General features: G+C 57.3%; 10 protein-coding genes across 10 annotated transcripts; 4 read left to right on the top strand and 6 right to left on the bottom strand.

Moving 5' to 3' along the window:
- The first annotated feature begins 776 nt into the window (after positions 1 to 776).
- BDW47DRAFT_56671 (multidomain presynaptic cytomatrix related protein) lies at positions 777 to 2,543 on the top strand. The gene is made up of 7 exons (XM_024819329.1): positions 777 to 955; positions 1,017 to 1,092; positions 1,154 to 1,163; positions 1,230 to 1,414; positions 1,468 to 1,524; positions 1,573 to 2,241; positions 2,292 to 2,543. Exons 1-7 carry the CDS (start codon positions 866 to 868, stop codon positions 2,405 to 2,407), a joined length of 1,203 nt encoding a protein of 400 aa, XP_024675638.1. The 5' UTR covers positions 777 to 865; the 3' UTR covers positions 2,408 to 2,543.
- Positions 2,544 to 3,940, top strand: BDW47DRAFT_56672 (phosphopantothenate--cysteine ligase CAB2). Its single transcript, XM_024819330.1, has one exon. The coding sequence runs from the start codon at positions 2,680 to 2,682 to the stop codon at positions 3,871 to 3,873; it is 1,194 nt and encodes a 397-aa protein (XP_024675637.1). The 5' UTR covers positions 2,544 to 2,679; the 3' UTR covers positions 3,874 to 3,940.
- Positions 3,941 to 4,361: 421 nt separating this feature from the next.
- Positions 4,362 to 7,064, bottom strand: BDW47DRAFT_133132 (acetamidase regulatory protein). Its single transcript, XM_024817749.1, has 3 exons — positions 6,889 to 7,064; positions 5,719 to 6,838; positions 4,362 to 5,668 (listed from the first exon to the last, which is right to left on the bottom strand). The coding sequence occupies exons 1-3, from the start codon at positions 6,950 to 6,952 to the stop codon at positions 4,531 to 4,533; spliced, it is 2,322 nt and encodes a 773-aa protein (XP_024675636.1). The 5' UTR covers positions 6,953 to 7,064; the 3' UTR covers positions 4,362 to 4,530.
- Positions 7,065 to 7,136: 72 nt separating this feature from the next.
- gliK (gamma-glutamyl cyclotransferase gliK) lies at positions 7,137 to 8,340 on the bottom strand. The gene is made up of 2 exons (XM_024819328.1): positions 7,820 to 8,340; positions 7,137 to 7,766 (listed from the first exon to the last, which is right to left on the bottom strand). Exons 1-2 carry the CDS (start codon positions 8,285 to 8,287, stop codon positions 7,449 to 7,451), a joined length of 786 nt encoding a protein of 261 aa, XP_024675635.1. The 5' UTR covers positions 8,288 to 8,340; the 3' UTR covers positions 7,137 to 7,448.
- A 401-nt stretch (positions 8,341 to 8,741) lies between these two features.
- On the bottom strand, positions 8,742 to 9,698 carry BDW47DRAFT_122660 (uncharacterized protein; the record flags this gene model as incomplete). The annotated part of the gene is made up of 1 exon (XM_024815888.1): positions 8,742 to 9,698. The coding sequence occupies one exon, from the start codon at positions 9,696 to 9,698 to the stop codon at positions 8,742 to 8,744; it is 957 nt and encodes a 318-aa protein (XP_024675634.1).
- Positions 9,699 to 11,602: 1,904 nt separating this feature from the next.
- On the top strand, positions 11,603 to 14,065 carry BDW47DRAFT_115319 (uncharacterized protein; the record flags this gene model as incomplete). The annotated part of the gene is made up of 2 exons (XM_024814785.1): positions 11,603 to 12,066; positions 12,139 to 14,065. 2 exons carry the CDS (start codon positions 11,603 to 11,605, stop codon positions 14,063 to 14,065), a joined length of 2,391 nt encoding a protein of 796 aa, XP_024675633.1.
- An 897-nt stretch (positions 14,066 to 14,962) lies between these two features.
- On the bottom strand, positions 14,963 to 17,449 carry BDW47DRAFT_122658 (repressor protein; the record flags this gene model as incomplete). The annotated part of the gene is made up of 2 exons (XM_024815887.1): positions 14,963 to 15,208; positions 15,305 to 17,449. The coding sequence occupies 2 exons, from the start codon at positions 17,447 to 17,449 to the stop codon at positions 14,963 to 14,965; spliced, it is 2,391 nt and encodes a 796-aa protein (XP_024675632.1).
- A 734-nt stretch (positions 17,450 to 18,183) lies between these two features.
- Positions 18,184 to 21,759, bottom strand: BDW47DRAFT_122657 (DEAD/DEAH box helicase; the record flags this gene model as incomplete). Its single annotated transcript, XM_024815886.1, has 1 exon — positions 18,184 to 21,759. The coding sequence occupies one exon, from the start codon at positions 21,757 to 21,759 to the stop codon at positions 18,184 to 18,186; it is 3,576 nt and encodes a 1,191-aa protein (XP_024675631.1).
- Positions 21,760 to 22,137: 378 nt separating this feature from the next.
- On the bottom strand, positions 22,138 to 25,489 carry BDW47DRAFT_99401 (glycosyltransferase). Its single transcript, XM_024820876.1, has 6 exons — positions 25,033 to 25,489; positions 24,392 to 24,986; positions 23,323 to 24,333; positions 22,691 to 23,252; positions 22,467 to 22,605; positions 22,138 to 22,415 (listed from the first exon to the last, which is right to left on the bottom strand). Exons 1-6 carry the CDS (start codon positions 25,166 to 25,168, stop codon positions 22,198 to 22,200), a joined length of 2,661 nt encoding a protein of 886 aa, XP_024675630.1. The 5' UTR covers positions 25,169 to 25,489; the 3' UTR covers positions 22,138 to 22,197.
- A 148-nt stretch (positions 25,490 to 25,637) lies between these two features.
- BDW47DRAFT_56606 (RibD family protein) lies at positions 25,638 to 26,661 on the top strand. The gene has a single exon (XM_024819327.1). The coding sequence runs from the start codon at positions 25,747 to 25,749 to the stop codon at positions 26,578 to 26,580; it is 834 nt and encodes a 277-aa protein (XP_024675629.1). The 5' UTR covers positions 25,638 to 25,746; the 3' UTR covers positions 26,581 to 26,661.
- The last annotated feature ends 80 nt before the right edge of the window (positions 26,662 to 26,741 follow it).

Here is a 26,741-nt window from a genome sequence, read left to right as displayed (position 1 = left end):
AGAAGGAAGAAGAAAGAGAAGATGTGGATCTGATATGATCCAAGTGAGAATCAGATAGAATCAGATGAGAATGATAAGAGAGAAAGAGAGGAGACTCCAGAATGGGGCAGAGACTGGTCAATCAGCAGGGGGCAATTATCAATCTCTTCCTTCTCTTTCCAAAGTCGGGTGGATCTTATCGATCAGGGATCTTCTTCTATCACTTGGCCAGACCTATCAGATTAGATCGGTCTTCTTTTTCTTTAGATGGTGATTTTCTTTGTTCTTTTCGTCTATTCTGTTCCACTCTGTTTTTTTTTTCTTCTGGATTTCCTCTTTCTTCCTGTCTTTCTTCTTCCTCCTTCTTCCTCCTTTTGTCTTTTTCTTCCTTATGATTCGTCTCCACCATATCCAACCTGGATCCAGTGGACCGGGGTCTCGTCGGTTCCACCGCTTGATTCTTTCTCGTTTATCCTGGTTCTGATTGGTGGTGGATGGAACTGGAGCAGTCAGCCTCTTTCTGCTCGTTCCCATTGGTCGGGGAGGAGGGTTCCCCTTCCCCCCCACCAATCAGGATACAGACAAATGCCATGTCAGCCTCTGGAGTCTGGAGTGCCAAGTGGATCACCTGAGCAGTCACGTGGATGGGCAGACCTCTTGTCTCCGTATGGAATAATCATGTGGAATATAGTAGTAGAACTATCATGATGTGGCAACCTACCTGAGAGTATCCTTACTCATCCGGTCTATCAGTCACAGATCGATAAGGTGCGTGTCGATAACAACTCTGTTCCTATCGCCACATCCCACACCTCCACTTCCATCATTCAATGCGTATCTCCATCTCAAACCGTCAACTCGTCAACTTCAACAATCCCATCCAAATATGACCGCCCCCCAGTCAGCCTCTACCCCCAAGTTCACCGTCTTGATTCGCCTTCCTTTTCCCAGAGGCGACTTTGTCGATCCCCCCCCGGTCCGTTCTCTCTCCCTCCCCGTATCAACTCCTAGCTTCCGACGCGACTGACTGACCGCAGGTCGACTGGAATGCCGCCAAGGATCAAGCTCTCTGGGATGTCCTGTCGCGGCCTTCCAAAGGGGACGATATCGACTGTACGTTCTTCATCCCCATCATACCTTTTAATAGACTCATACGAACTACTGATTACTACAGGGAAAGCCCTGTATGTTCCTCACCCTCCATCTGGCCCTCCATCCTCACTCCCTCCACTAACCCTTGCGATCTCCAGCGCCGATCGCTTCGATGTGACCCTCCAGTTCCTCCTCCAGCAGGCCGCCTGGCTCTATGATCGTCAACTCTCCCAGGTTCGCGCCCAGATGCGCAAGGTCGGCACCACCCAGTCGCATTCGCCTTCTCCCGTCCCGGGCTCCATCTCCGGCAGTACTGCCCTGCCCCGTCCCGCCTCCGGTTCTGGTATTCTTCCCCCTTTCGTCTTGATTTGTATAGATCCAAGCTAATCCACCCAGCCCCCCGCGTCCCCTCCCGGCTGGCCTCCCAGCAGAAGGATCCTCCTCCGCCCCGCGGTGAGTATGATGGTCGGTCTCATCGAATAGCTCAGGCTAATTCCCTAGCCCCGGCCCCACGCCGCACCAGCTCCGGCAACACCATCCCCCAGGTCCCCGCCTCCCGCGATCCTCTCCGGACCGAGACCCCCCCCACCAACCCTGAAGAGCCCAGATGGGACACTCAAGGCCGTCCCTCCACCGGTCGACGCGAACCTCCCGCCCCCGCCCCCCACTCACCCGCTGCCGACGGCCTGTCTTCAACTTCCTCCGTGTCCGAGTCCGAATCCGACGACTCCGACTCCGACTCCGAGATGCTCGCCAGCCGGAGGGGAATGGGAATCAAACGCTTCGGGAAGGCCTCGACCCATCGACCCGGACTTCGGGACGACGATGCCGACGACGACGACGACGAGCCCCCGCTGCTCCTGGCGCTGTCCTGCGACGCCGACGGCCCGGATCCCGCCGACCGCGAACTTGGGGAAACCCTCCGGTTGAACGCCCGTCCTCAAACGCACACCCCGCGGAGGTCCCTCGCGACCGAGTCATCTGCCAGCTCGGCCAGCTCGAGCGTCCCCGCCGTCCTGCCCAATCGCCGACGTTTGCACCAGAGCAGTCCGCGTCGTCCCCGACCGACGGCGGAGCTGGCCCGACTGAGCCCGCGACGCTCCGTTGCTTCTGGTCGGGAGACCAGCGACGGGACTCCTAGCATGGGGAGTAGCTTCAGTGATTTGGATGGTAGGCGTGTCTTCTCGCGACCACCCTTGATTTGTACTGATTGGATCCAGACGCGAGTGTGACTCAATCCGCCCTCGAAGAGGCCCTGCTGAGCAACATGCAACACGGCGGCATGGCCAGCCGGATGAGTACTATCAGCCAAGCCCTGCGCAGCCGCTACCTCTGATAGATGGTTTCAACTACATCCACTGCCTGGTGGAGACGGTTGTACGTGAGCGATAAGATACCTCGGTCGGCCCGGATGACATAAGCGGATCCCCGGGCCCCGCAGGCGGTGAGCGGGTGGACTGACGTCCCTCCTCATCCCACTCTCTCCTCCTTCACTCACCATCTCTCATCAACCGAATGGTATCTGAGCATTGCCTCGACTAATTGCCTCGAAGTGGCCTCTCCTCCGTTGTCTCATCGATCCATCGTGCCCACCTACAGACGGTCACCATGTCGTCCGCCCCCAGCAAGGACATGACCCCCGCCCAGGCGGAGTCGGCCTACTTCAACAACTACCCCCCACCCAAAGCCCTCCCAAAACACGAGTCCCTCGCGCGCGCCTTCGTTGACTACCACTGCGAGGCCAACCGACGGGTCGTCCTCGTCACCTCGGGCGGTACGACTGTCCCCCTCGAAAACCAGACCGTCCGGTTCATCGACAACTTCAGCGCGGGTACCCGCGGGGCCACCAGCGCCGAGTACTTCCTCGAGAACGGCTACGCGGTCATCTTCCTGCACCGGCAGTACAGCCTGCTCCCCTACTCCCGACACTACAGCCACTCGACCAACTGCTTCCTCGACTTCCTGGAGGAAGCCCCGGAGGAGGGGCCGATCGTCGTACGCGACGAGTACCAGGCAGAGATGCGCGACGTACTCCGACGGTACCGACACGCGAAGAAGAACAATCGACTGCTGCTTCTCCCGTTCACCACCGTCTCAGAGTACCTATTTGAGCTGCGCACACTCGCCAAGATCATGCGGCCCCTCGGCTCCAACGCCCTCTTCTACCTCGCCGCCGCAGTCAGCGACTTCTTCATCCCGCGCGACCGCATGGCCGAGCACAAGATCCAGTCGTCGGAGGTGCCCCGGGACCCCGAGCACGCGGTGGCCGACTCCGACCGCTACACGGGGGGACTGGAGCCCGACGAGAATGCGCCGTCCCAAAGCCGCAAGCTCGTCATCGACCTCGACCCGGTGCCTAAATTCCTGCACCAGCTGGTCGACGGTTGGGCACCGCCGGGGTCGATGGTGGTGTCGTTCAAGCTGGAGACGGATCCCAGCTTGTTGGTGCGCAAGGCGCGCACGGCCATCCAGCGCTACTCGCACCACCTGGTGATCGGCAACTTGCTGTCCACACGCAAATGGGAGGTTGTCTTCGTCACGCCCGACGCGCCGCACGAGCGCTGGATTCGGGTGCCCAAATCCAAGCGCAGCAAGAGTCTGTCGGGCGTCGAAGACCAGGTCGGACTGGCGGAGGCACGGCAGCGTCTGCGCGATGATCCGTCGGGAGAGAAGGGGGAGTCTGAGAGGCAGGCGGAGCAAGCGCGCCAGGAAGAGGCCAGCGCGGAAGGCGTCGAGATTGAGAGTTTGATTATTCCGGAGTTGGTGAAGTTGCATACGGGGATGATCGAGAAGACGGGTTGATTCTACATTTTACAACTATGTTTTTGATAGTGCGTGTAGGTTGGTGTACATAATACGTGTTGAATGGATGTGTTGCATTTTATTTGCCAAAGACCACTACATAGTGTTTTATATGTCATATTAGGTATATTATTTGGCTTATTGTATGTAGTGTGTAGTAGAGTAGGCAGTACTACCAGGTAGACAGATAGATGCCTATGTTCAAGGAAATGCCCAGACAGTAATAAATAAACGATTACAATGAAATAGTAGATGATTGAAGTAGTCTTCTGGTTTTCACAGCTATCTATATTAAGTCATCCATTCAATTAAAATGTCACTACTATCGTGACTACTGCTACTGCTACTACTACCACTACCACCCACAACCACTAGCTACACGGAAAAAACAAAACATATAAATCATCATTCATAAACCCACTCATTAGTTCACCACCTGTCTGCCTAACCACCTACATACTAGCCAGGCAAACACGTATATCTAAATAGCCACGCCCCAGCTAATCAACCCACCCACCAATACCACCATCCCAACATGCCAGAGACAGACAACAAAACAAGGTAAAAGAAACGAAAACAAAGTGAGAAAGATCCCATGAATAAGTTCTTCCCAGCAGGATAAGAACAATACAATGCCATCAAAGTGATAGAAAAATATCATCCCATCCAACTCCCATCCATCAACAAATCAGACATAGGCGTATCCTGCCAATAAAGCTGTCTCCACTCGTCCTCCAACTCGGGCAGACCCTCCATTGCGAGTGGCAAGACAGGCTGATCTACATCGCCGAACGAGAACAGCTGGCGCCAGTCGAGAGATTCACGCGGGTGGTCTATCGCGTCCACGGAGGAGATGTTGTGGGATGGGATCCAGGTGTCGAAGGGTTGGGGTGGGGCTGTTGCTGCTGATGATAGCTGGGGGGATTCGGGGGTGGGGACTTCGTAGGGTGCTGCTGTTGTTGTTGTTGTTGTTGTTGTTGTTGTTGTTGGCTGGGGTGGGGCGGGTTGTATGGGCATGGTATTGGGCTGGTTGATTGTGGTGGTGGTGTTGTTGTTGTTGTTGTTGATGATGGTAGTGGTGATAGAACCTTTGCTTGGGGTAGGCTCATTGGTACTGCTGAACCGACGGGGCCGGTCACTAGGCGCCAGATGGAGGTCCTCTCGCAGCCGGCGCGAGTCCTTAAACAGACGAAGGATGGTCCCAGCGTGAGACCAGTACCCGGCGAGCTCTCGCAGCGAGTACGACGCCGAGTCAAATCGGCGGAGGGCGCTGATGGCCAGCACCGGGTTTGAGAAGCGCAGCTCGACACGCACTTGGATCATTGCCGTGAACAGCGTGTGCACACCAGCGTACCAGAGATACTTGAGGCGATCATTAAGTCGCAGCTCTTCGAAGATGGAGGCGATGACTCCCGCCGCGGCGCTGCAGATCTCCGCGTCGTGCGGCCCGTAGTCATCCGAGTAGACGGACGCGCGCGGGTGCGGCCTGTGCAGGAGGATCAAGAAGTTATTGTATGTCAGATGGAGCATCGCCGACCAGGGGTCCATGTCAGACGCCCGGAGACGCAGCGTATCAGGCAGTTTCAGGGACCAGTTGGCGAGCGCTTCGTCGGCTTCTTGCAAGACAGCTGTGCGGCGCTCGGCGCTGACCCGCAGGCCGAACCGCTCGCGAACGATGTACGAGATCATGGTGCAGAGTTCCGAGAAGTTGATGGCGAATTCGGCCTGCACCCGCGGGCCGCATCCTTCGAAATCAGCCAGTGTTAGGGGGGAGACGTCTGAGTCTTCCAGGTTGCTGCATACGTCAGAATGGCACTCCGCCAGAGGAAAGATTGGGAGACGTACATCGCCTGCGGTCGACCGTAGGACAGAGAGACCATCACGTCAAACTGGACTAGAATGTACCACATGCGTCGCCACATGTGGCGGTCCCGGGACACGAAGCGACTAGACACCGGGTTGCGGTGCATGCCTAGCCCCGTGGCGATGCGGGCCGCCACGCCGACCCAGTAGTGGGCGTTGGCGGCGACGTCGTCGTCGGCGCTGTCCGAGTGCCAGGTCATGAGCAGCGCGGCCTGCACCATGATATCGCGGTTGCGCTCGATGCGACTGTCAAACAGCCACTTGGCGCGGCGGAAGAAGATCTCCTTGAGAGCGTCGCGCTCGGCCTTGGGCCGGGCGACGTGCGCGCCGACCAGCAAGATCGCCTGGACCAGCAGGATGGGCGGTGGGTCACTCGGATCGCGGTTGCGGTACTGTGCCATGAAGAGATCCTCCTCGATGATGGGGTAGCCCGTGTTGACGCGGGCGAAGTACGCCTCGACCAGCTCGTCCGCCAGCGCGGGCTCCGGCAGGGTGAGCGCGTCGACCATGAGCTGATCATGGCCGGTGCGGATCTGCCGCCGCGGGATCTCGTTTCCGGCAAAGTGGTAGACGTCGTCGTCCTTGTCGCGCTGCTGGCGGATCAAAAATGACATGTTGGACAGCTCGTGGCCGACGTAGATGGCGCGGACGCCGCGCTGGATCTCGCGACTGCCCGAGTCCTCCTCGTCGATGAGCTTCACTAGCCGTTTCTCGAGATCGGTGTGCGAGTCTGGATCGGCCACGCCTTCGGGTTCGGGGTGGGCCACATCTAGGGGCCCGGTCGCGGCGGCATCGCTGCCGATCCGTGGGCGCGGCGGATGCGCCGTCGTTCCTTCAGGCTGGACCCCGCGGAAGGTAGTGGTGAATGCCGACGGGGCAGCAGACGGCGGGGTCAGCGACTTGGGCGCCTCGTCTACCGCAGGGGTAGGACGACATCGGATGGGCACTGGATCGAGGATCGATCGCACAGCCAGGCGCTTCTTCTTCTCATGGATGCGGCAGTCGGCTTTGCCGGCGGAGCGACAATTGGAGCAGGGAAGACCGACGACGCGGGCATCGCATCGGACTTTGCGCCGATGACAGTGGATGCAGGCGGCGGAGCCTGACTCACATTAGCCTCGGAGTATTTACGGACTGGATGAGGGGATGTACCTGACTTGCGCTTGGTTACACCATTGCCAGTGGGCGGATGGGTGTTATGCAGGGCGGAGGACATAGCAGCATGGACAGTGGGGCGAGACAGGTTAGGGGGCGAGGGTTCGCAGCTTCATGGTAGGCAGGAGGATCGAAGCAGATTGAGACAGAGGAAGAGAGGGAAAGAGTAAGCGTAAAGAGGAGAAAAGAAGAGAAGTTGGTTGAGACTGGAGAAAGATGGAGGACGTTGTGGGGCTGATACGCGGGGGGTCACGTGGCGTGCGGAGACAATCCGCCCTGGTTTCAATTATCAATCGAAACGTTGCTGGATTTGACTGCCCTGGATCTATCTATTAGTTGGATAGCAGGCAGGCTGAATGGTGGAGCTATCCACTGCGTAATGGTCGATCCACGAGTAGAACTGTCTGGGGCTATCGTGCTCCACTGTAGCTTATCAGGCATGCGGTGTAGATGACTCCAACCAACACGGACCAGTAGATCCAACACTATGTACAACGACACCGAGATACAACAACCACTATATACAACAACCTCCTATATACAGCAGATGATAGAAATCAGATCAGACCATCCCCCCTCCCCCAAACCCTCGAATGTACCCGATCATGCCAACACCACATCACAGCGTTGATCGTCCTCACCAGGACACACAACCCCTCCGGCGCATGGCCCTCGGGATCCATATTCGCCGTCGTTTCGAGCACCCACTGCAGGAGTTTGTACAGAGGAAGCCAGAAAAGCAGAAAGAGCTGCGCTCCGAGCCATTGCCAGGGGGAGTGATCCCTGATTGGAGGATGATACGACGGGAGGGTGGAGAGATAGGCTTGATACGGGGGAGAGAGGTGTTGTTCTCCGGAGCCGGTTGTGATGAGGTCCTTTCCATATATCAGTATATATGTGTATATGTATAAGAAATAATAAGACAAACCATATACCGCCGACTCGGCACCCCAGCCGGCGTACGACTCTCACCCGTCACGAGTGTCACGACGGCCATCCCAGACGCATCTCCATCAGCCGGATATAGCGGCAACGCACGGAGCACCACCCGGCGATACGCATAGAGACCGCCCTCGGACGCCATGATGGAGCGCAATTGCGCAGGCGTCACGAGGTACGCGACGCCTTCGACCGTCGGAGCGATCGTCGACGCATCCTTTTCAACATCCCGCTTCTCGTCCGAGAGGACAGAACCAGGCTGGATAGAGGCAAATGCAGGCTCGATGTAGGGCAAACCGCCAATGTCAAAGACGAGTGTCCAGCCTGGAATGGAGACGGATTTGGTGGCTAGGGGGATGATCTTGCGGGTGCCGGTGAAGATGGAGTGGGCCAGATTCGACCCGTAGGCGAAGTACCAGATGGGTTGGTCTGGAGGGTTCCAGTGGTGGAGGGTCATGTTTGTCTATTGATTTGGTGACTTTGGAGCAGTTGGAGAAGGATAGAGTGAGGTGGATGGTTAGTCAGCTGTGTTCCTAACTATTTGCTACCTGGTGTCTACTCAATCTCTACGATTGATTTACAATGCATCCACCATGTATCTACTGTGTATACTATATAATCTGCTAGTCCCTAATGGTACGGGTTCACGGAAGCAACTATGACAGAAAACGATTACAATGGAGCGAAATCAATTATATTGGACCTACAGAAAGTACATCGTGAAACCCCATTTCCCAATCCAACCAACCAGTTCCTGCTGAAGAAAGAAAGAAAGAAAGAAAGCAATAAAAAAGAAAAAAGAAGAAGAAAGAAAGAAGAGAAATACAGTTAGGTATCGCTTTTGGCGTCTGGTGGATCGTCGTCGTCGTGAGCGAATACTGGTCAGGTCAATGGCGAAAAGATCAGCCGCACTAAGCGTCCAGGTCCATCCCCGTCCCCAGGGATGCCGGCTGGGCGCACATGGTCTGGAGGAGAGGCGGCTCGGCCGGGTTGGCGCCGAGGAGGTTCTGGTCGTGCGGGGCGTCTGCCAGAGGTCGGTCCGACGCGCCGAGGATTTGAGTGCCTTCAAAAGTGATTGGGCTCGCGCTCAAATGGCGCACGGCTGCCTCCCAGCTGGAGCCCACCAGCTGGGCCTGCGTGAGGTCATCGTTGAAGAGGTAGAAAGCGGGAGTGGTGCCAAGACCCAACGGAGCGGCCGGTCGCGCACTGACCAGGTACGCGTTAAGGGCGCGATTCTTCATGAGGATCTCGCACTCCCCAAGGTGGGTCGCGAATTGTCGGTCGATGTATTTTTTCCAGCCGCGCACGGCCGCGGCGATGTCGGAGTCATCCACCTGGATCCGTTGCCAGCTGATCCCCAGGAGGTGCGTGGTGTCGTCGACGGTCGGTTCTTGGGGAGAGCGATTGCGGGCTTCGGGGGCGGCGGCGTGGGGATCGTCTGCGAGAGGATGCGGCATGGATGCGAGGGTACTGTCCTGGAGACCCGGGGTCGTGGGACCCAAGCGCGTCGCCTTGCGGCCTCGAAGATGGTCCGCGCTGGCGTCCGAGGACCAGGACGCGACGGATGGGGTGTTGCTGACCGTTCCGCCGGAAGAGGAGCCAAAGATAGGTGGTTCTTGTCGCTGAGACGCCGGGGTGGGCATGATTATCGGAGGGTTTGGGTGGAGGGCCTCTTCGAAGGCCGCCTCGTCGCGGGATCTCTTGCGGGAGGGTTTGGACGGGGGCGGAGGAGCGGCCCCGAAGAGCATTGCGGGGGGAACGATGTCCCGCTTGGAAGCACGGGAGAAATTCAGGAAGGCATGATCCTGGGACGGGGAGAGGACCATGGCCGGGCCATCGGAGAAGTCGTTGGCGAGCATGGGACACATGGTGAGATGGGGGCGCGGGAGATGAATGGAGGAATCTAGGGAAGCGAACGGATCTGTCCTGTAGGGTGAGCTAATAGTCAATCAACAAGGGCACGCGTGGATGAGGATCCACGCCGTGTCGAGGCAGCGGCGGAGCCTGGGAGAGTCAAATGGATCGTAGGAGGTCCAAAGGGATGGACGAGATAGAGGATAATGGAGTGAAAAGGATGGGATGAAAGAAGGGCAGTCCAAAGATAGATGAGGTGAAATAAAAGGGAAGGGAATGGGAAGGATGAATGAGGCGATTGAGAGAAGACGAGAGAGTAGAGAGGAGGAAGAGTGAGTGAAGAAGAGAAAGAAGAAGAGAAGAAGAGAGGAAGAGAGGAAGAGAGAGAGAGAGAGAGAAAAGAAAGCACTGACGGAAGGGCTGGATGGATGGCGGATGCAGATGATGCGATGCAGTGGAGAGAAGGAAATGCGGAGATTATTACTGTTCTGACTGTGTATTTACCAATATGAAACGATTTGATTGCCGACAATACAGTGTAATGTAAGGTAATATGACAGTACATACCACCATCCACAGACCCACCGCAATCCGATCAACTGGCCAGTTGACCCCCGTGATTGGCCACTGCCTGAGGCCGACCCGGGGATCGCTCGGGTCAGGCAGAAAGATGATTGGCCTGAGAAGCAACGCCTTGTCCACGCGTCCAGGGAATTCTTCCGGCTGATTGGCGGAGGCTGTCATTGATGATCCTGGCTGGAGAGGATCTCTTTCTTCCGCCTTGGTGGCGGAGTCAATCTGACAGAGAGAATCCGACCACTACGCGACCACTGTCAACGAAACTAGCTGGATGCGTGCCTCAGGCGGGGAGGCCTCCGGTGGCTGCCTCAGGCCGTACTCCGGACCTTTCTTGTTTGGTCGACAGTTACTCTGACCTTTTGAGTAGTTCGGTAGTTACTCTCTCTCTGAGTAATCCAGGATCACTGTCAGTCTGACTACTTCGTACTGTAGTAAGCAGCATTCATCCCCAATACTTCCCTAATCGTACTCACCAGTACCTCTGTGTAGGATACTTATGTAGTTATGTACATGATGAGTCAGACACGTGCAGCTGACTCATTCCGCCGGCCAATCAGCGCGTGCGCCCGTGACGAACCTCATCTTGGCCTGAGGTGCCAAGGCCTCCTCTCTCTCTTTTCGACTCCAAACTCCATCCAGTCTTGTCTGTTCCATCTCATCTTCTTCTCTACATCCATATAGACTCTTTCTCTCTCTCTCCCTCTCTCTCTCTCTCCCCCCCCCTCTCTCTCTTCCTGGCTCCAATCCAGTGTCCATCTCTCCACGGTCTGGATTTGTCCCCCATCGGTTGCAATTCCCCTCAACCACCCACTTTTCTTCTTTGGTTCCCTTTTTCTTGGATTTTTTTTTTTCTGCCTCGCGACAACCACTCTACCACGCGCCGGATTCTCGTCCACATCGATCTCCATCCATCCGGGTTCACAAGGAAAACAGGGTTGGAAGGAGAAAAAAGAACGACTCTCGCCGCGTTCGTAACTCGGGTTGATTTTTTTAGCGTCCGCCGTCCCTCGTCGCGCTCCCATCATCAAGCCCCCGTCGTTCTCCTCGCCTATCGCCGTATCACGCGCTTTCGAGACTCCGACTGCTGCTCACAGCCCTTCCCTGGAGGCATAGAGTCAACCGAATATAAACCCCGGTCTGGAAATCGCGCCCCTTCGTCCTCCGGTGTCCCCGCGGTGCGGCCATCTTGGGCCCGGACAGTGGTTGCCCTGCGACTCCACACCCGCTGTCCAACTTTTCCCTCCCCATTTTTCCTTGCCATCCGAAGCGTTCGCATCGGTCGCCGGATCGTCTCACGGCTTCTACCAGCTCGACCCGACCCTGGGTCCCGTCGTCGGCGATGAGTCCCCAAGGCGTCACGCGCAAGAGGCCCGCCCCGGGCACCTCTCCCCTCCCCCATCCTCCTCAACCGCATATGGGCCCCATTCCCAACTTTCCCCAGTCCGCTGGTCCGCAGCTCTCCAACGATCAGTTCCTGCAGTGGGGCCAGAATCCCGCGCATGTCGCCAATCCACCGCCCTTTTCCGATCCTACCGCATACAACAACGCCGCATACGCCGCCGCCCAGGACATCCCCGCCTCGTCCACCCAGTTGGCGCGTCGCCAGGCCGCCCCCGCCCCGGTGCCAACCCGCGGCTCCAGATATGAATCCCCTTCCACCACCTCGGAGAATGGCAGTCAGCCAGCCGACCCGGGCCCCTGGGGCGAGAGTCTGGAGCATCTTTACCAACGCGCTGTCGTCGCCAAGCGGGACGCCCAGGCCAAGCGGAAGCAGATTCCCCCGTTTGTCCAAAAACTGAGCAGGTACCTTGACCCTTGACCCCTTCACCCTCATCTCCCCACCCCCACCCAGACGGAAGCCACTGACCCACCCAGTTTCCTCGACGAGTCCAAGAATACCGAACTAATCCGGTGGGCGGACGACGGAAATTCCTTCATCGTCCTGGATGAGGACGAGTTCGCCAAGACCCTCATCCCCGAGCTGTTCAAACACAACAACTACGCCTCCTTCGTCCGCCAGTTGAACATGTACGGCTTCCACAAGAAGGTTGGCCTGTCCGATAACTCGATGCGCGCCAGCGAGCGCAAGAACAAGAGCCCCAGCGAATACGCCAATCCCTACTTCCGCCGCGGCCACCCCGACCTGCTCTGGCTCATCTCCAAGCCCAAGAACTCCGGCGGTCAGGCCAACCGCCCCGCCAAGCCGCCCGTCCGCGTCAAGACCGAGGACGGCGACCCCGATGACGACGACACGGACGAGCCCGCGGGCCTCCACCATGATCGTGCCCGCGGTCGCCAGCTCTCCCTCATCACCAACAACGACGTCGCCAAGGACCAACTCTCCGGCGTCTACCGCGAGTTGCAGGCCATCCGCCAGCAGCAGCAGATCATCTCCACCACCATCACCAAGCTCCGCCGCGAGCACGAGCAGCTCTACGCCCAGGCCGCCAACTTCCAGGAGCAGCACAGTCGTCACGAGAACTCCATCAACGCCATCCTGACCTTCCTGGCCACCGTCTACAATCGCAGCCTGCAGGGGCAGGACGGCGGCCCGCAGAACCTGGCCAACTCCTTCGCCGGCGCCATCTCGCAGGACCCGGGCAACATCGTCGACGTCGGGGACGACTACTCCCTCAGCACCCTGGGCGCCTCCAATCTCCCCGGCCCCGCCGCCGCCGCCGCCGCCGCTGCCGCCGCCGCCCGCACCGCCAAGAAGCAGCCCCTCCTCTTGAAGGCGCCCCCGGCCCCCGGCGCCAATCGCGCCACCACCCTGTCCCCCGCCGCCAGTGCCTACGAACGCCCGCCGCCGCCGCCGCGCGCCCCCTCCCGGCACCAGCCCACGGCCCCGCCGACGGGTCAGGTCGAGGAGGTGTTCGACGCCAGCCCGCGGCCCAAGGCCCCCCTGCCCCCGAACCCGACGGCGCAGGGAGACGCGCCCCAGCGGGACATCATGTCCGTCATCGAGAACTCTAACGCCCGCAACGGCCTCCCGACCAGCCTCGCCGATTTCCCCAATGTCCTCTCGTCCCTGGAGACCTCGGGCGGGAACGTGCCGCTGACGCCGAACCAGCGCGCGGACATGCTGCGTCTGATGGCCCACGAGTCGCACCCGGGCGGCGACGACGTGCCCCTGTCCCACAACAACGCCCTGATGACCCCGACGCCCCCGCCCATGCCCCACAACTACTCGGGCCGCCTCGCCGACACGCGCGCCGAGATCGACAACCTCGTCAAGATGCAGGCCGAGCAGGACCGGTCCGTCCAGAACCTCACCAATCTGCTGCAGCCCCTCAGCCCCACCGGCGCCATCCCGGGCCTCGGCGCCGACGGCAGCGTGCCGCCGCCACCGCTCGACCTGGACCAGATCTTCAGCAACGACTACTTCACCGACCTGCACGACGCCGACCCGCACCACAAGTCGAATCTCGAGTACGGCGACCCCGCGTCGGGCCAGCACCCGCTCCCAGAGCCCCCGGTCCACCCGGGACCGGACGACAGCGGCCTCAAGGACGCGCACGATCTCTTCAACTTCGACCACGTCCCGGCGGACGACGACCCATTCGGCGCCAACCCGCCCCCGAACCAGTCCTACTACGGCGGATACGACGGCAGCAACGGCTACGGCGCACCGCCCGGTCTGGCTCCGAACCCGGGCCCCGTTCCAAACGACTCGGGCCGGATCGTCGAGACCCTGACCGACAGCGAAGGGACGAGCCCGGCCAACACCGTCGAAGAGGTGCCCACGTACGGCGAGGACAGCCAGCCCCCAGGCAGTGAGAGCAAACGACGGAAAAGGGCGTGATCTCGTAATCTTGTGATCTCGTGATGCTTGAGTTGTCACCAACGCGGGGGAACCACGTACAGTTCTTGGGTCCGACATATATATACCCGACCCATCATCCCCCCTCCCTGTCTCTACAGACGACTAGCCATATTCCACACCAACTCGGATAGAGAAAATGAGTCGACTACGGATCGACTGTCTACAGCATACTTCTTCCATCTTCCCATCATGTCCCTCCTTTCTCTCCGCTTCACCCAGGGTGATATCCGTCATTGTTACTGTCAGATAATTCTAAAAAAGAAGAAAGCCGCCGTGGGCGGAATAGCACGATTTAATGATAGCGAGATTTCTTTCCTTTTCCCGTTTGTGTTTGGTAGTGCGTAATTTAGAGGATCGTTTCGTACGGTAGACTTGTTTGTGTTGTAGTCTTGTCTACCGTAGACGCATCCGCGTGGCAGTACCGAGACAGCGCGATGTCAGCCTTCAACACGTCCATATCGTAGTATCTACACATCTCACATCTCACATCTATCGCTCGCTAACCCAGCCAAAAAGAAAAAAAAATATACCCTCAGCTAGATAGAGAGGAACGACCAACAAAAACAGTCAAAACAACAATGATAATGACGACCACGAAGAAGCGCCAATAGTGATTGCAAAAGCTTGCAAAGACATGAACAGTCAGAATGACAGTCTCTTATGTGAGAAAACAACGCATGTCAGCTGACGTTGGCTGATTGCATTTCTCATAATCTCACATGTATCACTAGTCTCTGGGGTTGTATATAGTTACTGATGGATCGTAGATACCAGCACGAGTACCGGACTGCAATACCGCCCACATATAGTACAAACAGACACACAAATAGAATATAATAAACAAGAAGTATATACTCAGAAATCATTACATATATCCTACACCAACTTCGTCCCCTCAACATCAGAAAAGACCCCTCCCCCACTAGCATCGGAGAAGCAGCGTCTCGCCTCGCGCGTCATCAGCCGACGAGGAGCCTTTCGCCCAGTGAGCAGCTCGAACTGCGCGATGGCCTGCTCGGAGACGTTGTCGAGGCCGTCGACGAGGACCCACGGACGGCCAGTTTCGGTGCGCAGACGGCGCATTTGTTTTAGCAGGGGGGTTTCGAGGGGTTTGTATGCGAACTATTATTTGGTATCAGCATTGTTGATAATAAATGGGGGGGTTTGTTGGGAATGCCAAGGGCCGGGTTATATGAAAGGGAATAATACATCTAATACAACGCCCCCGGTGGTACTACCCAACCACTGGGGTGGCATTTCGAAGTTGGCGGGTGGTTCGGTCCCCGCTGGGTCGGCGGGGACACACGAGGCGATGACACAAGGGGGATTGGCGTTGGCGGGCCAAGGCTCGTCTGGAGATTGGAGGACATGCACAACCGTCGAACCCGCCCACGAATTAAAGTGGTGGGCGACGGTGTCAGCTCGCGAGCGGGTGCGGTTAAAGATGAAAATGTTGCGGCAGCCGAGACGCAGCATGGCGTAGACGGCAGCGCGGCCCATACCGCCGGCGCCGATAACAAGGGCGGTGGTCTTGAGCGGGCTGATGGTGTTGCGCGGGGAGAGATTGCGGTTCACGCAGGTGACGATGCCGACCCAGTCGGTGTTTTCGCCGTACCAGCCGAGGATGGGGCCGGCCTGGTTGCGGCGCGTGGCCTGCTCGTGGAGCGGGAACATGGTGCCGTCGGGGCGCGCGCGCAGCGGCATGATGGTGTTGACGGCGCCGATGGCCTCGGCGTGGCGGCTTTTGTGGGCTAGTTTCTGCGACACCTGGACACGCCAGGGCTGGACGACGCTTGTGCCGCCGAAGTGGGGGTCGCGGCCGAAGCGGTCGAGCGCTGAGAGCGTCGCCGACTCGGGGATGCTGTACCGGTGTGCCATGCCGCAGTGTTTGAAGGCCGCGTTGTACATGGCGGGGGAGAGACTGTAGGCGACGCTGGCGCCGAGGATATAGAATTGAAGAGGATCGAGCACGTAGCTCTGGAAGAGAGCCTGGACAGCGTCGCGCGAGGTGATTTCCGGGTTGCGGCCCGTGTCGTTGGCGCGGTCAATGGCCGGGTGCGTGACCGACGTGAGGATCGAGTTGAAGACCTGCGACGTGCGGCCGAGACTGCCGACGTTGTAGGCGATGAGCGGAGGGTGCGCGCCTGGGAGGGACAGGATCTTGTTGGTGAACTTGGCCACCGCCGCATTGTCTTCGCGCTCGGTCGCCACGCGCAGGACGCGCACGATCTGGCAGCCCAGTTTCTCGGCTTCCAGGTAGAGAGAGACGCACTGGTCGTCATCCCAGGCCACGTTCTCCATCGGCTCGTAGGTGTGGTGTCCGATGATCTTGGTCATGCCGCGGTTGCCCACCACCCACTGCAAATGCACTGGATCTTGGACCAAGTCCACTGCGAGGTACTCGACGGCTAATCGCAAGCCGTGCTCCGCGACTTCGAAGTATACCTCGCGCACCTCCGCCGGGGAGCGGTCCCTGCCGAGCCCCGACGCTGTGCTGTCGATCGAAAAGATGATGGGAAGACGCGCATTTCGCCGCAGCACAGAAACCTGCTTGCTCACGGTGCTCGCCATGCCGGGGCCCCACCGGTCCACGCGCAGTTCGATGGCATCGCCGCCCGATTCCAGCTCGGGAAGGTTCACAGCGCCTTCGACTAGATCTGAGTAACGCACGAAGATAGCGTGGGTAAAGGACCGCTGCTCCGGTGGCGTCTCCAGGAGGACAAACGGCGAGTCATAGGCCGAGTCGTCCACCTCCGTGCCCGTCACCAGACACACGAAGCGCGTAAAGTCCTCCTTGGCCGCCTTGAGCTTGAAGGAGTAGTCGACCGACCGGCGATCGGGCGCATCCTCGTCGGTCGGGATCACCACACTCGACCGGTCCTCAATGTTGTAGAACTCGAAGTTGGAGCAGGTCCGATGCAACGGATCTCCCTCGCAGAGGCGCTTGACTGCCTGGTCCTCGAATCCCAGTAATCTCTGGATGCGCTCGATGTCGCGCAGGAGATATACGACCGGGTTTGTGGCGGAGTACTGGCGGAGGAATTCTTGTACCGGGCGCGTGAGACTCCCAAGTCCACACTCAATCACGCAGCGTGTGCGATGGTTCTCCAGCATGAGTTTCAGGACTTCGATGTCGCGGTGTTGGAACTGCTGGCTGCCATACTGCTGCAGATATTCGTGTCGCGAGATCCCGGTAACCTCCTTGAAATAGTGTTCTTCGGTGATGAAGCGGCGTTTCAAGGCGGTTGCGGCCACGAAGCCCATAGAGCGCTTGCCACAGCCGCGGATGCCGACAAGAACGAGGGAAGCTTCGGGGTCGACGGTGCGACTGGGGCGGGTCACAGGGAACGACGAGGGCACCATGGTGTGTACGTTGGCAGAGAATTATCGGTAACTCAGGATCTCGGAATCATGGTCTCATAGCCATGGCAATGGCGGGAGCTAAGATATGGGATGGATTCACGGTCTGGTGTAGCGGGGTGGGGCTGAGGTCATAGAAGTTACGCACGTAGTAGCTGAAGCTTAGAAGGAGGCCCCAAAATGAAAAAGCTTCTATGTATAATGGCTATAGAGTCAATTTAACAAAACAATATACGATATACTGATCAAGAAAAATGGAAGAAGAACAAAGGAATGAAAAGTGAGGAAGAGAGGATGAAATGAGGTGGATGAAGCTCAGGCAAATCATTTCCCCGGATAGCTCCTTCTGCCGCGTCATACCGCCTCAGCCTGCATGCGGGGAAAATCTCTTACCCGCAGTCACGTGGTCCATACAGATGGTGCCAAGAGCTGGTATCTTGCAGTGGATATAAACTGTCTTGTGTCAATAAGACTGTCTAGTGTCAAGCATAAGGGAGACGTGTGTACTCGTGAACAGGTGGACCTATGGTTGTGCCGCTGGATACGACCCGATTGTGGTGTCGGAATAGCATCGGTAACGTCACTCCTTGGGAAAGCCGGTGGCCTTGTGCCATCCATCTATTACTAAAAAGCAGAAAGGAAAAGAAATAGAAGGAGAGATATACCAGAACCTCTATATAACAGCCAATGTAATTTGCAGGACATGTCACCACACTTCTATACTCCATCCCAGAAGATCAGTCAAATAACAACCTCAACTCCTCAATACGGTCCTGGCGTTTCTCATCATCCCCCCCATCCCCACCAACCCGCAGTCCCAAACTCCCCGCAATGTTCATCTTGCGGTCCTGCACCCGCAGCATTCTTTCCTCGATCGAGTCCCGCACGATAAACCGCGTCACCGACACGTCCCGCAGCTGGCCCATGCGATGCACCCGGTCAATGGCCTGTGCCTCGACGGCAAAACTCCACCACGGGTCCATCATGAACACGTGGTTTGCGGCCGTCAGGTTCAGGCCGACGCCCCCTGCCCGCAGACTAATTAAGAGGACGCGCGGGGTGGAGGGTTTGAGATGGCGAGGGGGTGGTTTTCTTGTGGTTTCCCGGCCTGGCGTGTCGGTGTCGTCTTCTTCTTCGATCTCGTCGAGCTCATCTCGTGTGAATGTCTCCGTCTTGGTGAACTCTGCTAGGACTGCCGCGCGCGCCTTTTGCGGCATTGTGCCGTCTAGGCGCACGTGCGGAATCCCGGCCCGGTCAAGCTGCGGGGAAATGAGGTCAAGGAAGCTGGTGAACTGAGAGAAGACGACGGACTTCTGGTCGGGCGGGACGCGGTGAAGATGGTTGATGAGCGAGTGGATCTTGGCTGAGGTGTGCGCCGACGGTGATAGCGGGTTAATGCGTCGGAGGGAAATCCGCGGGGCGGCCTGGGAGCTGGTCGGCGGGGTGGAGGCGTGGGTATCGCTGTCGGCGGGCGTGGTCGAACCTGGGGACTGATGTCGCACGACCTCGAAAATATCCCGAGAGCTAATTGGCCCTCGGCAGGAGAAGCAGCGCGGAGCTTCGCCCTTGTCCGTTTGGTGGCGGATGTAGTCCTCGAGGCATTTCTTGCAGGCGCTGTGCCAGCAGGCCGTTACGGCGGGGTCGATCATGGGTTCTTCTGAGCAGATGGGACACTCGCCGCTGGATTCGTTCTGTATCTGTCTCAGCGCGTGGGTGGTAAATTTGATGGACGAGTCGGGCTGGGTTTCCGGATTTGCGGTCTGCGTTGTCGCAGTGAACCGGTTAATTAGCTCCTGGAGATCCATGTCATCTGTTAATCCCTTGGGATCCTCGACCGCTGCTGCGGCGTCCTCCTCATCGGCAACGATTGACTTGTTGCGTGTCAGAATGGGGTGACAGCACGTCTGGCGCAGGCGAAGGATTTGAGCGAAGATGGTCGAGTAAGACTTGAGTAAGGTACCGGCCTCCACGTTGGCATTGAAGGTTTGTTTGGCTCGGGTGAAGATCAGATCGTATATTTCCCGTTCCTGCTCTGGCAACCCAACATCTTCAATGGTGATCGTCCGCCGCGGGAGCGGCACCAAGGGCTCCCCGTCCGGCGTCTTCATCGTCTTGGTGCGGCGGAGTACCAACGGCTCTAGGACCGTCTGCACCACGTTGAGGGCACGCACATAGTCCTTGGACTCAAACGGTACCGTGATAAACGTCTTCCAGAAAGAGAAGTTATTCCACGGCTCGACCTTGAGGAATCGCACCAGACTGAACAGATCCTCCAGACGGTTTACAATGGGTGTACCCGTCAGGGCCCACCGGTGTTGTGCTTGCAGCTCATAGCAGGCCCGTGCAGTCTTGGACCGGCGGTTTTTAATGCCGTGGGCCTCATCCAAGATGATTCGAAAGAAGTTTACTGAGAATAGACCTTGGCTGGCTGGCGCCTGACGGTACTCGGAGAGAACCGTGCCATAGCTTGTAACAATCACGTTGGGTGCAGCTGCGTTGCCAGCAGAGCAGAGCCCCTTCAGGTTGACGCTCTTGTCGGTCCCGTAGTACACCAGTACCTTCATGGTCCCTGGCTTGGAGGCTTTGATGGCCTCACTTTCCCATTGCGAAAGCAGGGAGGTCGGCGCGATGACCAGCGTAGTGTATGGGGCACAAGCCACGCTGGACGGGCCAGGCAGCCTGGTCGGTGTACCAGAGCCCGACACATTGGCAGCCTGGCCCGGTGGAATGTTTCTATGGGCGTGTACAAGACTCATCATCTCAATGGTCTTGCCCAAGCCCATCTCGTCGGCCAAAATCCCGCCAAGGCATTGCTGATCTTGCGCGGGAAACTCGACGGAGAGATCGCCAGAATAGGGGTTAACGTAGAAATGCTCGAACCCAGGGTAGACCGGCAGGTCTTTGTCATCGACATCCTTTGTAGGGAAGGTATACTGCTCCCAGAGAGGATGCATGGATGTCGACCTTTCGGTCTTGGTGTCCTGCTCCTTTGACAACATCCAGTGCAGTGCCTGCTTCTGGTATGTACGAAGACTCATATTAAAAGACGGCGGAGGCTCCGTCTCGGGCATGTTAAAGTCAAACGACTGCGCCTTTTTGTAGAGTGTATCAAGCTGGTCTTCCTCCAGCTCGGCAGGCTCCTCCTCCTCCGAGTCATCGTGGCCTTTACTCTCTTTCTTGGCCCTATCATACTGCTCAGACATCTCCGCGGCGCGCAGCAAACCCTCCTTTTTGTGCTCTCTTGTCATGTCATTGGTGGAAGTCGGTGTCAGACCAATCTCATCAAACAGTTTGACTAGAGCCACCTGTCGCAGCCGCAAATTCTTCTCCTCGGTACTCTCCTGTTCTTCGAAAAGCGCAGTGGAGCGATTGTCGTCGGCCATGTCATCAACCCCCCGCGATTGAATTTCCCCAACACGAAGATAGCAGCGCAGCTGCAAGTAAATAGTGTCATTAACACGAATCCGATCAGGCGCAAACACGCACACCCCGTCTAATCGGCAGATGCGTTGATCAATCAGTGTGGAGACCCACTCGGCCGTCTCACGAGGCAGCCGCCCGATCTCCTGGCCGGCGCGGTTGGTGAACCGTGTTAGGACGTCCGCCTTTTGCGTCATGATGACCCTCCCCGCGCGACCCTTTCGGGCAATCGGCTGCGTCTTGGCCCGTTCAATGTTGACGTGTTCGCCATGCTGAACCAGCCCCGTACCGCTACGAGTCGCCCATGCGCCCACGCCAAACGCACCAATATACCTCGGGCCGGTCGGCATAGCATTGCGGGGTGCTGTCGGTGTGTTTGCGTGGCCTCTTGGCGTAGGGCTTCGGACAACGGGTGGGGACTGGGTGGAAAGGAGTCGATCTCGAGATGATGTTAAGGTCGTCTGGTTAACGGCACCGGTGCTGTTGACAGGGGTCTTCCACGACCCGTCGAAGTATATGTTCACCGCACGCTCAAGATCATCAGCGGCAGCGGTGCGAATTTTCCGAATCGAGTGTGGGGGCAACTCTTCGCCGACAATGGCTGTGAAGGTCGCCGTGTCGAACCCGTCTTCCGGGGCTGGGTGTGGGGGTTCATCCGGGGTGTTTGAATGCGTCCCGGTCGGTGGCGGACTCGGGGCAGCGGCATCTGTTGTAGACTCCTGCAATAACTCGTCTCCTTCTTGCAGTATCCCCCCTTCCTGTAAGTCCTCTGGTGGGGATATCACGTCGACTCCAGGAGATGGATGGTCGGACGCGCCCGGCGCTGCAGGATTTTCATCGACAAAAAAGCGCCTCTTTTTCAGCGGTCGATCGCTGTGGTCACCAAATTCCATATTCAAGTAATATTTGACAGGGACCGGCTGGGAATAGACAATCCCGGGCGTCACTTGCGGCGTCCGGTCTTTAGAGCATTTCGATATCGATGCGGAAGACGCGCCGCGAGACGCGCTCGGAGCGACGTCATGTGTCACTCATTAAAGTGCTGCATAGCTGAGTCAGCGTTGATTATACCTGCATTGCCCATGGCATCATGAATCAGATTGCTTGACCAAAAACACGAGAGTCTCGTTTGTCTCGCTTTTATTGTCTCTAATTCTCTATATTTAAGCTCTGCTCATGCGCTGGTCGCATTTATAGTCCCAGCCGGTTTACGTTTGGAGAACAGCGTAGGTTGAAACTCTATCTCAGACCCCCCTCTACATCGTACATTATAGTAGAGCTATTTCACTTTCTATTATAAATCTCGTCTATGGGGCACATGCAACAGAGATCTAGCTCTCCGTCTGTCCATGCTTGCTCCGCATTAACTCCTCGTAAGCGGGCCATTGGCTCAGTACCATCTCTCGCTCACGCGGGGATGCAGCTTCCCATTCCTCGAGGCCCTGCCGAATGCGCGATGAGACAATATAGCACTGTCGGTCGATGCCATAGCTCCGTTCAATGCGGCGGTGGATGCCGTTCAATGGGTAGCCGAAAAGCCCCCATAGACCTACCCCGTGTCAAACCAGCTTCCTCGTGGAGAATATAGACAGATACTGACCTGCTTGGGGCTTGAGCAGTAACCCACCGAGACCCTTTCCGACGCCCTTCGCCATCCCAATGAAGCCGCCTTCTTTCCATCCATACCGTGGTTGGGTCACGACCCCAGATATCCCATCATACCAGCTGTAGCTGAATTCCTGGAGAGAGTGAGCTTTGGGTCTCGTGCGTACAGCATGACAATGCCAGATTGAAGAACGACAGAGAGTGCGTAAATAGACAAACCTTCTTTGCAGCGTCGATCCCGGACCAAAAGCCTCTCACCTGGGGTGTTTCGCGCACAGTGCGGTCGTGATACCACCGGGGTACCTCATGAAATCCTTGCGATAAGCCGAGGGTCAAACCCATGGGTAACTCCACGATCCAGTTCAGTACCCGGCGTCCCGTATAGCTCGTGTTGGCGATCAACGTCCGTCCTTTACTCCGCTGCTTATTGCCCATGGCTGGTAGGTTCTGACTTTCGTTGCTCGCTGACGACTGGTCACTAGCCGAACCAGCCCTCTCTGACAGCGTTGTTTGATTCTCTGATGTCGGAACTACCGTAGTCGATGTTGAGTCTGCGCCGGTACACGCAGTCGAGGTCACTGATGCGCGGGCATCCCAGGTGGACAACCCATAACTGTCGGCAAAGCGAGCGGACAAGTCCTGGCTGAAGCTGTTGACGACGTCCATTGGAAACTCGGCCAACCCTGACAGAAAACTCGTCATAGATCCTGCCAACCCCTCGATCGCCTGAACGATTGGTCCTCGGGGATCGTGATTTACTTCGTAATGCGTGCTATGGTACCTGGTGCAGTCAGCCTCGACTCCGGTCGACGGGGGTAAAATCAGGAACACAGAAAGAAAGAGAGCCATACAGCCTGACGTCACATGGGTCTAATTTATTCTCCTGAACGAGAACCGCCGCCGCGAACGCACTGAGTAGAATTTTCGTCTTTCGCACGCGCCACACAGCTGGTCTGTCCTGACACAGGTTGCACTGCAATTTGGGGACATCTAGCTGACGATGGAAGCTGGCAACTCCATCTTCCGCACCCTGCTCGGACTGGATCTTGTCACTCAGTTGCTGTACACGTGCGATCATCCATGGCTCGAGACAGAAGTTGATAGCCTCTGCCAGCTTGTCCGCCGTCAGTTTAGTAAAAGTGATGGGCTGCGCTCCAGCCTTGTTCAGCGCCACCAGTGAGCCCCAGAACGGCTGATCCCCGAAGAACGGCACTATCGTCGTTGGACGACCCAGGGCGAGGCCAATAGCGGTTGTCCCTGCGCCGCCATGATGGACAACACAACTGACCCGCGGAAATAGCCAGTCGTGCGGAGTATTCCCAATGAACATCACGTCCTGATCCAACCCGTCCACCATGTGGGATCCGCCCAGCCCACCCCAGCCCTGCGATATCAGCGCGCGCTGGCCGGTCATGCGTATCGCGTTGAGCACCGTGCGAGTCAACGCGTCCGGGTCGTCGACGACGATCGATCCGAATCCAACGTATATGGGCGGAGGGCCGGTTTCGAGAAAGCGGGCGAGGTCTTGCGGAGGCTTGAAGGTACTATTTCCAGACAGGAAGTTGAACCCCGAGACATCGATGTGGGACTCCCAATCGCCCGGCTTAGGGAGCAGCGAGGGCGACCAGAAATAGGTAAAGGGAATGCGCAGCCGATGGAGGATGCTAGGCGCACGCAGAGCATCCAGCTGCTCCAGGCCCAGCTCGTACCGGCGAAAGTCGTTCTGCAGGTCACCCACACCCTGCCAGATGAGGATCTCCGTGATTGCGTACGATGCGAACTTTGCCACGGACGGCTTGATGTCGGTGGTGCGCACGTTGGCGAGTGGGTGCGGAAACGCTTGCGTCGGCGACCATGGCATCCTATATTCTCTCTATGAACCTGCCCACTTGCAATCCAAACAAGGGCATGGGGACGAACGTGAACATCATATGCAATGGAATCCCCATTTTCTCGGCACAGTGGATGTGCGCGAAGCTGGGAGGGTTCGCGATGATAGCGTCCGCTACGAACGGGCGTTCCTTGTTAGCCGCATCGCTAGTAGAGTCAATACCCTCGCCGGCCTCTATACAAGATCTCCAACAGCCCCCGATGATGGCCCGGATCTCTTTGCGCCGGCGGCCAATTGCACCCTGCAATAGGGAATTCATCTTGGGGATCAGTTTAGGATTCTTGACCATGAACGACATGAGCTCTGCGGGATCGCCGCCGATATTGAAGAACTCGAGACCGTTCTCGCGGACGAAATCTCGAAAGACGAGGTGAGTGGCTAACCGCACGCGGTGGCCGTGTCGCATGAGGGCTTTCCCCAACACGATGAACGGTTGGATGTCGCCGCGCGATCCCACGACATGGATGACCAGGTTCATCCTCATCGGGAACGGCTTGTCCGGCTCTCGCTTGTGTGTTGCATCTGGTTCTGTCTCGAATGTCGACTTCCGACGATTCAGCGCGGTTAGGAGATCTGCAACGCCGGAGTCGGCCTTGTTGACGTCCATCTCGACCCGACCACGCTCTGGGACCGTCAGACAGCTCTCGTCATCATTATTTGACATACGCACCGGTAAGATGGAGGTCCCTGTCCAGCCCATCCGCTGCGATCTTGCCCTCGTCACAACATTCGCCCTTCCCCGGGCTACACGCCATCGGCAGATTTGGGGCGACGCTTTTGTCCATGGTGATAGTGAACTGAATCATGCATGTTACACTGAGCGACGGCCTTCTTTGGTAGATATTACCGTTGGGTTCCGGACAATTGATCCGTCAACGTGGCGAAGGCGTGGTTGATGCCAATGACGTCGAAGACTCGTAACCTTGTTAGAAACTCGGCGGGCATTAGACAAGGTCAAATCGCTGAATGGGATTGATATCTTGGAATTAACCGAAAAGACATCTTTAGAAGCGAATGGATCTTAATAGGTCATGATCTTGTCTTACGTCTTGTAAATGTTGGCTATAAAACAAATGAGGATGAAAGAATAGATGGTGTTCCGCGGGGAATATATAGTGGAATACATCACTGGATGCGCTCGTCATCAAAATTACCAAGTCAAGGCCACACTACTATAGGATAAAGATCAAATACTGCAAGAATTATGACAAGTATAGATAATATGATTGTCCTTGTTGAAGAGAAAAAGGAAAACACCGAATGAAATGAATGTCGCTGGAATTCCGCATTGCACTGGCGAGGGGCATAAGGTGGGGTGACGATCGACCCGCAACAACTTCACAACGACAACAACCGCCCCAGTCCAACTCAGTCCACAGAAACCATGTCGAACCCTCCCAGCGACACCCTGGACTTCCCGGACTCCGATCGCCAATTCCTCGAACCTCATCTCCCGCCGCAAGATGCCGCCGTTCCTACCAGCGCCCGACCCTTCGTCACCTTGACTTTCGCGACCTCGCTGGACTCGTCGCTGGCCCTCTCCCCAGGCACTCGAACAGTGCTCTCCGGTCCCCAATCAAAGGCAATGACACACTATCTCCGCTCGCGCCACGATGCTATCCTCATCGGAGTAGGCACAGCGGTAGCCGACAACCCAGGATTGAACTGTCGCGTCCACGGCGTGGGGGGCTACGGCGGATCGGGACTCCAGGGTCAACCGCGACCGATTATAATCGACCCCACTGCGAGATGGGAGTTGAAAAAGGAGTCCAAGATTTTGCAGCTTGCGCGCGAAGGACGCGGACGCGCCCCCTACATCGTGACGGGGACGCGGTCGCCGCCACCGGCGACAAAGGCCGTGTTAGAGAAACACGGGGGAAAATACATTTGGATGGACGTTGCCACGACGGAGAGCGGAGAGCATCGGATAGACTGGGAAGTTGTGCTGCGGCAGCTGCGCGAAGAGGATCTGCATAGCGTTATGATCGAGGGGGGTGGCTCGATTATCAACTCGCTGTTGGCGCCGGCGTGTCAGAACCTTGTGGACTCGGTCATTGTCACGATTGCGCCGACGTGGCTGGGCCAGGGAGGCGTTGTGGTGTCGCCGGAGCGGACGAGAGACCAAGCGGGCGCTGTGGTGCCTGCTTCGCGGTTGACAGGGGTCAAGTGGTATCCATTTGGGGAGGATGTGGTGCTGTGTGGGCGGTTCAAGGCGTGATTGTGTCATGCGACACTACCAAAGACGATTTATACAATTGCAACAAACGGCGAACCAGCGACAATGCATTATGAACTATGGGATCAAATGGTATCTATCTAATTATAACACGAAGAAAATAATCTATGTGAACAATGCAGAAAGGGGGAGGACGGGGCCGG

The sequence above is a fragment of the Aspergillus candidus genome (genome assembly GCF_002847045.1).
Source record: "Aspergillus candidus strain CBS 102.13 unplaced genomic scaffold BDW47scaffold_4, whole genome shotgun sequence".
Taxonomy (NCBI): Eukaryota; Fungi; Ascomycota; class Eurotiomycetes; order Eurotiales; family Aspergillaceae; genus Aspergillus; species Aspergillus candidus.
This window is presented reverse-complemented; position numbering and strand designations above follow the sequence as displayed.

Coding starts and splice junctions, on each gene's coding strand:
- gliK (XM_024819328.1), bottom strand. CDS start 8,287: ATGACCCTCCACCACTGGAACCCTCCAGACCAACCCATCTGGTACTTC. Junction 7,767..7,819: donor TGCCGAGTCGGCGGTATATG/GTTTGTCTTATT, acceptor ATATATGGAAAG/GACCTCATCACAACCGGCTC.
- BDW47DRAFT_56672 (XM_024819330.1), top strand. CDS start 2,680: ATGTCGTCCGCCCCCAGCAAGGACATGACCCCCGCCCAGGCGGAGTCG.
- BDW47DRAFT_56671 (XM_024819329.1), top strand. CDS start 866: ATGACCGCCCCCCAGTCAGCCTCTACCCCCAAGTTCACCGTCTTGATT. Junction 1,415..1,467: donor CCGTCCCGCCTCCGGTTCTG/GTATTCTTCCCC, acceptor TAATCCACCCAG/CCCCCCGCGTCCCCTCCCGG. Junction 2,242..2,291: donor TAGCTTCAGTGATTTGGATG/GTAGGCGTGTCT, acceptor GATTGGATCCAG/ACGCGAGTGTGACTCAATCC.
- BDW47DRAFT_133132 (XM_024817749.1), bottom strand. CDS start 6,952: ATGTCCTCCGCCCTGCATAACACCCATCCGCCCACTGGCAATGGTGTA. Junction 6,839..6,888: donor TGTAACCAAGCGCAAGTCAG/GTACATCCCCTC, acceptor AATGTGAGTCAG/GCTCCGCCGCCTGCATCCAC. Junction 5,669..5,718: donor TACGGTCGACCGCAGGCGAT/GTACGTCTCCCA, acceptor TGACGTATGCAG/CAACCTGGAAGACTCAGACG.
- BDW47DRAFT_99401 (XM_024820876.1), bottom strand. CDS start 25,168: ATGATTCAGTTCACTATCACCATGGACAAAAGCGTCGCCCCAAATCTG. Junction 23,253..23,322: donor GACCCATGTGACGTCAGGCT/GTATGGCTCTCT, acceptor TGACTGCACCAG/GTACCATAGCACGCATTACG. Junction 22,606..22,690: donor GGATCGACGCTGCAAAGAAG/GTTTGTCTATTT, acceptor CACTCTCTCCAG/GAATTCAGCTACAGCTGGTA.
- BDW47DRAFT_56606 (XM_024819327.1), top strand. CDS start 25,747: ATGTCGAACCCTCCCAGCGACACCCTGGACTTCCCGGACTCCGATCGC.